General features: G+C 48.0%; 1 protein-coding gene across 1 annotated transcript; it reads right to left on the minus strand.

Annotated features, from left to right (window-relative positions):
• Nucleotides 1-4,415: 4,415 nt before the first annotated feature.
• Nucleotides 4,416-8,375, minus strand: LOC117978450 (PRAME family member 11-like). The gene is made up of 3 exons (XM_055098127.2): nt 8,083-8,375; nt 6,723-7,304; nt 4,416-4,977 (listed from the first exon to the last, which is right to left on the minus strand). The coding sequence occupies exons 1-3, from the start codon at nt 8,373-8,375 to the stop codon at nt 4,416-4,418; spliced, it is 1,437 nt and encodes a 478-aa protein (XP_054954102.2).
• Between the last annotated feature and the right edge of the window lie 412 nt (nt 8,376-8,787).

Below are 8,787 nucleotides of genomic sequence, written 5' to 3' on the forward strand. Positions count from 1 at the left end.
GGAGTACAATGGGATGAATGGGAAGAGGACAGAGGACTTTTACGGAAAGAAAACTACTCTCCATGATGCTCTAATGGTGGATACATGTCATTATCCCTTTGTTAAAATCCATAGAATGTACAAAACCAGCAATGATCCCTCATGTGAACTATGGACATTGGGTGATAATGATGTGTCCCTGTGGCTCATTGGTTGTGACGAATGCTCTGTGCTGGTGTGGGTGCTGATCCTGTGGGGGTGCTGTGTATTGAAGGGGGAAGAAGGTAGATGAGAACTCTGCAGTTTCTGCTTAGTTTTTCTGTGAATCTAAAGCTGCTATAAAGAAGAAAAAAGGCTGGGCGTGGTGGCTCACGTCTATAGTCGTAGCATTTTGGGAAGCCGAGGCGGGTGGATCACCTGAGGTCAGGGGTTCGAGATCAGCCTGACTAAAATGACAAACCCTGTCTCTACTAAAAAATAATAATAATTATAATACAAAAATTATCCAGGTGTGGTGGTGCATGCCTGTAATCCCAGCTACTCTGGAGGCTGACGCAGGAGAATTGCTCGAACCCTGGAGGCAGAGGTTGCAGTGAACTGAGATCGTACCACTGCACTCCAGCCTGGGTGAAAGAGTGAGACTCCATCTCCAAAATAAATAAATAAATAAACTCAAGGCTGGGTGCGGTGGCTCATGCCTATAAGGGCTCACTCCCAGCAATTTAGGAGGCCGAGGCAGGTGGATTGCTTGAGCCCAGAATTTCAAGACCAGTTTGGGCAACATGGTGAAACCTGGTCTTCACTAAGAATACAAAAATAAGCCAGGCATGATGGTGCATGCCTGTCGTTCCAGCTACCAGGGGGACGGAGGCAGGGAGATCACCTGAGCCTAGGAGGTCAAGGCTGCAGTGAGCCGTGATCATGCCACTGCACTCCTATCTGGACGACAGAGTGAGACCTTGTCTCAAAATAAAATAAAATGAAATAAACTCAAGATTTTTAAAAACTGTAATGTTTCCTTTCAAAGCTAAAATTGTATTGTTCTAAATACATTTTAAAGAAGAAATGATTATTGTTCAGTGTCTTTAAAATTAGTTTTCAAAATCTCATTTGTTTTGACATTTCAAACCAAGTTAACTATTCTTTTTCTCACCCTCCTTGAGACGGAGTCTTCCTCTTTCACCCAGGCTGGAGTGCAGTGGTGCATTCTCGGCTCACTGCAACCTTTGCCTCCCAGGTTCAAGCAATTCTCCTGCCTCAGCCTCCTGACTATCTGGGATTACAGGCACCTGTCACCACGCCAGGCTAATTTTTTGTATTTTTCGTAGAGACAGGTTTTCATCATGTTGGACAGGCTGGTCTGGAACTCCTGACCTCGTGATCTACCCACCTCGGCCTCCCAAAGTGCCAGGAATACAGGCATGAACCACCACACCTGGCCATTAACCATTCTTAAAATATCACGTTGCATTCTTTAAAAGTTCTAATCTTTCATATACGTAAATTACAACACAAATATTTATACTCTAATAGTATTCACACTATAGTAAATTTTTTTTTCATGCTCTGTCGCCCAGGCTGGAGAGCAGTGGCACGATCTCGTCTCATTGCAACCTTCTCCTCCCGGGTTCAAGTGATTGTCCTGCCTCAGCCTCCTGAATACCTGGGATTACAGGCGAATGCCACCACTCCCAGCAAATTTTGTGTATTTTTAGTAGAGACGGGGTTTCACCATGTTGGCAAGGCTGGTCTCAAAATCCCGAGGCTGCCTTGGCCTCCCAAAGTGCTGGGATTAGAGGTGTGAGACACCATGCCCGGCCATAATAATAAATTTTATTTTATCTTTTTTTTTGAGACGGAGTTTTGCTACTGTTGCCCAGGCTGGAGTGCAATGGCTTAGTCTGAGCTCACCGCAACCTCCACCTCCCAGGTTCAAAGAATTCTCCCGCCTCAGCCTATCAAGTAGCTGCAATTACAGACGTGCGCCACCACACCTGGCTATTTTTTGTATTTTAAGTAGAGAAGGGGTTTCTTCATGTTGCTCAGGCTGGTCTCAAACTCCCGACCTCAGGTGATCCACCTGCCTCAGCCTCCCAAAGTGCTGGAATTACAGGCATGAGCCACTGCACCTGGCTCATAATAGTAAATTTTTAAAAACACCATAAAATATAATCCTTGCAACACTCAATTATACCATCTGGTCTGATCTATCAGCAGATGGCTCCCGAGACTTACGGATTGGAAATTTTGATCTTATTATGAATGAATCCAGTCCAGAAATGCCCACCCTGCCCCCTGCTGGCTCCTGGGGCTCTGCTCTTTGGGGGAATCATGATGAAATTGTGGCAGAGAGTAGAAGTTGAGCCCCATTACATGCCCTGAGTTCTTGTTGCCTCTCTATTATCGGGAAAAGGAGGTGAGATTGAAAGATGAAAAATGCTGGGACTTCTGCTGAGAAGAGAAAAAAGAACAAGATGTATTGATCTTACTGTATGCCAGACCCCATGCCAAGCCCTAAACATGAACCATCTCATTGGATCCTACCAAGGTCCTATAAGCTGTTGGACATCATCATCCTCATTTTACAGGAAGCTGAGGCTCTTGGCTAACATCCCTGACAGCAACACCAGCCCCTGAGTACTCAGCAGGATCCTTCACTTGGGTGCCCATTATGCAGGCTTCCTCAGCACAGGGAAGGTCACTCATCACCCTCAGGCACTTGATCGTTATCCACCCTTTGATGATGTCAGATTCCAGAACACGCTGCACTAGTCTCTTCCTTGATAGACAGAGAGGGGAGGTGTTATGAGAAAATCTCTCATCAATCTGACCTAGCTCCCCAAAAAGATGTAACTTTTAAAATGTCAGATGGAAATATTTAAAAAGTGTTACATGCCTGTATAGTTGTAGTATTTTACTTAAAGGGAATGTGACTGTCTTTACTGGCTACAACCAGTTTAAGAAGGGCTGCTGGTCATCAGGGGAACAAGCAAGGGTTGATGCTGCCCAGAGTCTCCAGCCAATACACAATATGGACATCCCCTTCCAGGGCAGCGGGAAGAGAGTGGCTCCTTGTGCAGTGAAGCTGACGTCCACCAACTAAGGCTTCTGGAAGCATGTGGAGACTCACAAGGAGTGGGCAGGGTCTCAGCATCTGGCTAGCGGTGAAAGACCCTGAGAAGAAGGTGCTTTCCGTGTGGATTGGCTCACTGTTCTTGCCCAGTAATGTTCCAGGCCTTTGGTGTCCACCTAGTGTGTATTAACCCACTGAACAGCCACAGCAACTAACAAGGAGTTAACAGACATCTAAAGAAGTGAAGAACTGGAGGAGGCCAAGCCAAGCGTGGTGGTCCACGCCTATACTCCCTGCATTTTGGGAGGCCAAGGCAGGAGAATCACAAGCTCAGGAGTTCCAGATCAGCCTGGGGAAGACAGCGAGGCCTTGTCTCTACTAAAAAAATGTATCCAGGTGTGGTGGCTCACACAGCTGTAGTCCTAGCTACTCAGCAGGCTGAGGTGGGAAGATCGCTTGAACCCAGGAAATTGAGGCTGCAATGAGGTATGATTGTGCCACTGCACTGTAGCCTGAGTGACAGGAGACCTTTAAAAAACAAAAACAAAAAAAAGCCTGACACAGTGGCTCACACCTGTAATCCCAGCATTTTGGTAGGCCTACTTGCATGAATCACCCAAAGTCAGGAGTTTGAGACCAGCCTGGCCAACATAGTGAGGAAACCCTGTCTCTACTAAACATACACAAATTAGCTGGGCATGGTGGTGCATGCTTGTAATCCCAGCTACTTGGGAGGCTGAGGCAGGAGAATCATTTAAACCCCAGGTGGAGGTTGCAGTCAGCTGAGATGGCACCATTGCACTCTAAACTCCAGCCTGGGCAACAAGAGTGAAACTCTGTCTCAAATAAAAGAATGGGAGGAAACTGGTTACAATAACCAAATTTCATTTAAATGCCTTGATTTTCTTGGGCTGCATCTTATTGATTGGACAACTCAGTCAGTGCCTTTTGTTTTTCCATCAATAACTGAAGATTCCTGAGGCTTAAACTGGAAAACAGGTTACTTAATAATAGACGGCACCAGACAGATTCTGCTCAGTTTTCCTTTATTTCTGATTGTTTCTTTACAACCATCCATGCAAGAGTAACTCCCTCATGTATTCTCAAGCCTGAATTCCACTCTAGACATTCAGATTCCCATTTTCAACTCTACAGGATACAGGTTCCCAAAGTCCCATCAAATCCATGGCAACATTTCCCCCAAGTCCTGCCCCTGCTTGATCACCTTTCCTTTCCCACTTTCAGAGCCCATGTGTGAAACGATGGGTTCTGTGCTCCCTTTAGGATGTACCTAAGACCTAGGTTTTAGTTTCCAAGTGTCCAGAAGAAAGCGTTTGACTTATCCATCCAAATAGGCAGGGATTCAACAGCAGTATTGATCTGCCTCCAGGTCATAAAATGACCTGTCGTCACGGTCAGGGCAGTTGTCAGTACAGAACAAGATCCTCTTGGGGTGCCTGAAGTCCCTCACTCTCTTCAACAGCTCAGCCCTAATTTGAGCAAATCTGCTCCAGCAGAGAGTACCATCAGCACCATAACTGTCCCGCGGGGCAGGATACAGCTCCAGGCATAAGTTTTTGAGTATGATTGTGTGGCTCAGCAGGTTCTCCAGGGTGGCCATGGAGATGGGATTTCCACAGAAGCTGAAGGTGTTGAGCTCAAAGCAGCGGCTCAGGGCAGGCAGGATGGCATTGACTTGGGAGTCTATGATGTCACAGTCATCTAAATTCAGGTACTCAAGGGTGGCTGCAACTTTTTCTAGGAGAATTTGGAGAGGCACAAGACTGTAATTGGTCAGTCTGATGCCACTCAGGTCCAGGGTCTTTAGTTGACTGATGCTCGGGCACTGGGATAGATGCTTCAAGTCTGATTCCAAAAGCACACAGTTAGTTATTGCGAGGACCTTTAACGAGGTCTTCAGACAGCTGGGGAGAGAGAGCAAGAAGTTAATTCTCGGGAATCATAGGGGTGAGTGGAGGGTGGTGGGGAATGGCTTCAAGGTAATGGATGGAGACCATTTTGCCCAAGTCCAGGATCATTCTGATGGCCTGATGGTCAACACTTAGGATGATGCGTGATGAAGAGCTTTGCCACCGAGGTCAATTCCACTTTAGACCCGGCCCAGTAACTCACACCTGTAATCCCAGAACTTTGGGAGGCTGAGACTGGTGGATTCCTTGAGATCAGGAGTTTGAGACCAGCCTGGTGAACATGGCAAAACCTCCTCTCTACTAAAAATCCAAAAATTAGTCAGGTGTGGTGGCGGGAGCCTGCAATTCCAGCTACTTGGGAAGCTGAGGGAGGAGAATCGCTTGAACCCAGGAGGTGTAGGTTGCAGTGAGCAGAGATCATGCCACTACACTCCAGCCTGGGTGACAGAGCGAGACTCTACTAAAAAGAAAAAGGAGAAAAAATAATTCCATTTGAGGCTGACTCATTTCACCATCATTTATAGGAATGGATCAAGTTCACAGAATCCCTAAAGCTCCCTTTCCTCATCTGTCAGGCAGAAAACCACATCCCTGGGCCACAGGAGCCCAGTGGAGATGCAGGCATAAAGGACAAACCCAGACAGGATCCTGCAACATCAGCTGGGGTGGGCGGGCTGCAGGCGTCCCTGACACGCCTGTATCATCAGCAAACCATCTATCACTTTCACCATTCTTTGTGCCTGCTCCCTGACCCTCTGTTTCAGAATCATACATTTCCTAGGTAATTAATTTACCTGGAGCTCAAAAGAAACTTTTACAACAGGGAATTAGAGATGGGATCATTCATGTTCACCAAACTGTGGGGCACAAAGCTGATTTTCTGACATGTGCAGGTTTGCTGAGCATTCCCCTCTTCAGTGCCCACTTCACTTCCCTACTTCACATCATCTTCTTAAAAATTATCTTGTTGGCTGGGCATGGTAGCTCTCGCCTATAATCCCAGCACTTTGGGAGTCCAAGGTCGGTGGATCACTTGAAATCAGGAGTTGGAGAATAACCTGGCCAACATGGTGAAACCCTGTCTCTACTTAAAATATAAAAATTAGCCAGGTGTGGTGGCCCACGCGTGTAATCCCAGGTACTCGGGAGGCTGAGGCAGGAGAATCGCTTGAACCTGGGAGGCAGAAGTTGCTGCGAGCTGAGATGTCACAACTGCACTCCAGCCTGGACCATCAAAGTTAAAATCCATCTCAGAAAAAAAAAAGTTATCTTGTTTGTTTTTACTTTTATTTATTCATTTCTGACAGGGGTCTTGGGATGTTACCCAGACTGGTCTTAAACTCCTAGGCTCAAGCTATCCTCTTGCCTCAGACTCCCAAAGTGCTAGGATTACAGGCATGAGCCACCGCCCCTGGCCAATTTTCCTCATCTTAACTTAGACACACGTCCTCAGGAAGAATCCAGAAAGGCACCCTCACTAGATCTGAACCCTCCAGTAGCTAGCTTCCTAGCATGGCAGCCTCTCTATAGCATCTCCCCTAGCTGATCCCTCTGCCTCTATTGGGAGGGTTGCATGATACCCATTTCAGGACAGGGCCGCCAACAGGACAATGCATGGACATTCTAGTATCCCCTTCACTGTTTCATCCTCATAGGCTGGCTCACAGTAGATGCCCACTAGTGTTTACTGTAACAGGCTCTGCTGTGGTCTGCAGAGAAAGCTCACCACTCTCCCTCACCTGAGCAGCTGGTCCAGGTGGCCTTCGAGGAAAGAAACAGAGTTCATATAAAGCTTTTGGAGGCAGCACAGCTTGAGGAACTGAGTGGTGAACTGGGTAACAATCTCCTTCTTCTGCTCTGGGGAAACGTAGCGAGAGACATCCATGTGGGAGAGAACGAGCTTCTGAAGATTCCTCATGTGGCCCAGGTATGGGGTAAACTGTGTCAGGATGGGCAGTATCCACTTGCAATTCACTTCCACCTCCTGGATACAGTCTAGGTTCACCATTTTCAGGATGCTTCTGATATTGTGGAAGGGCATTCCCAAAATTTTCAGCTTCTTACCGCACAGGTGTAGTAAATCTCTCCTCTGCTTGACCCATAGAAGGAGGCAGGTGAGGTATTCATCCAGAGTCCTGTTCTTGAGCCAAAGTTCTATGAACACAGTCAAGGGCTGCCGTCCTCTCATCCTTGGACAGTCCTGCACTGGTTTTTTGTTCCTCTTGGCATTGAGGAAGCACCCATGGGCCATAGCTTCAGACCAAACCATCCAGAAGTTCTCACAGACATCCTGTAAATCCAGCACTTGAAGTTTACACCTCCTGTGGGAAAATAGAGGTGAGACTGAGAATTTCAGAACTCATTTCTGAACTTAAACTCCACATCCTGGATAGCAGCTCCTCCCCTCCCTGCTTCTTGTCCCTCTCTCTGACTTTTCTTCACCCTGTTTTCCCCTTGGATCCTGCCCACTTCCACATTCTTTTTTTTTGAGACCAAGTCTCCCTCTGTCACCCAGGCTGGAGTGCAGTGGTGTGAGGTCACCTCACTGCAACCTCTGCTTCCCGGGTTCAAATGATTCTCCTGCCTCAACCTCACAAGTAACTGGGATTACAGGAACCCACCACCATGCGCAGCTAATTTTAGTATTTTTAGTAGAGTTGGGGTTTACCATGTTGGACAGGCTAGCCTCCAACTCTTGACCTCAGCCTCCCAATGTGCTGGGATTACAGGAACCCACCACAATGCCCAGCTAATTTTAGTATTTTTAGTAGAGTTGGGGTTTACCATGTTGGACAGGCTGGCCTCCAACTCTTGACCTCAGCCTCGCAATGTGCTGGGATTACATTGTGAGCCACCGTGCCCGGCCCAGTTCTCACTTTTCATGGTGCCTTTCAGTGCCATTAGAGGAGAGGTTCCTCTTACCTCCATGGACCTTGTGTGGTGAGCAGTGCTTTCCCTGAGGAGCTGGTGAATGGCCAAGTCCTCTCAGCTTCCTCACCACCACCATCCCCCACTTGGGCCTCCTCACTTCTCATGACCCAGCTGTTCCTTCTGTTGGACACCTGGGCCCTCCCCACCAGCCCACCTGGGCCACCTCACCTGGGACGAACCCCTTGGGTAAGCAGTGCATCAAGCCCATCGAGCACAGCTTTGAAGGCCTCCAGACAAGGCATCTTTATCAGAGGCCTCAGAGGGAGGCGGCGGAAGGGCCAGGCCTGCACCATCAGCTTCAGGGTCTGACAGCGTCTCCTGCTGAAGGCCTCCATGAACAGTGGGGGGAAAAGTTCTGTGGGCAGCTCCTCCAGGGTGGAGACGGCCAAGGCTTGATCTCTCAGCAGGTTCCGCCCCGCAAGCTCCAGGAGTCTGGGGGCAGTCCGGATGCTCATCTTCATGAATCTGCAGGGAAAACTTCCAGAGGACAAACCCAGAGAAAAGGCATCACTCTCAGGCCAAGCCCATGCAATCTCATCTTCTCCCAGGGCCAAAGTCACTGCTCTGGCAATGGTGAAAGAGCCCTCAGTTTACTCCAATTCTGCTCTGTACTCAGTGGCCATTAAGCCAGCGTTCTGCTTCTGCTGCATCAGCATGAGCGTCTCCGAAGGAGTGAGGAAGCAGGGCCACCACTAGCCCTTCCTTTCTATCCAGTGTTCCATCCAGTGACTAGTGAGTGTGGAGGAACCTGAAAGCGAACCCCTCCTACCATTGGGGGAAATTACTAATTCCTTAAGTTTCTAAAACAATGGGAATGGGAGTGTCACAAGCCTACATGCCCACATTTTCAGTTCCTACAAATAAGCTTGTTGG

The sequence above is a fragment of the Pan paniscus genome, chromosome 1 (assembly GCF_029289425.2).
Source record: "Pan paniscus chromosome 1, NHGRI_mPanPan1-v2.0_pri, whole genome shotgun sequence".
NCBI classification, from domain to species: Eukaryota; Metazoa; Chordata; class Mammalia; order Primates; family Hominidae; genus Pan; species Pan paniscus.

Bases quoted from the DNA above. Each gene is read 5' to 3' on its own strand.
- LOC117978450 (XM_055098127.2), bottom strand. From the start codon at position 8,375: ATGAAGATGAGCATCCGGACTGCCCCCAGACTCCTGGAGCTTGCGGGG. The intron at 7,305-8,082 runs GTGAGGTGGCCC...ATTTTCCCACAG, and splicing joins ACCCAAGGGGTTCGTCCCAG to GAGGTGTAAACTTCAAGTGC. The intron at 4,978-6,722 runs GTGAGGGAGAGT...CTCTCTCCCCAG, and splicing joins CACCTGGACCAGCTGCTCAG to CTGTCTGAAGACCTCGTTAA.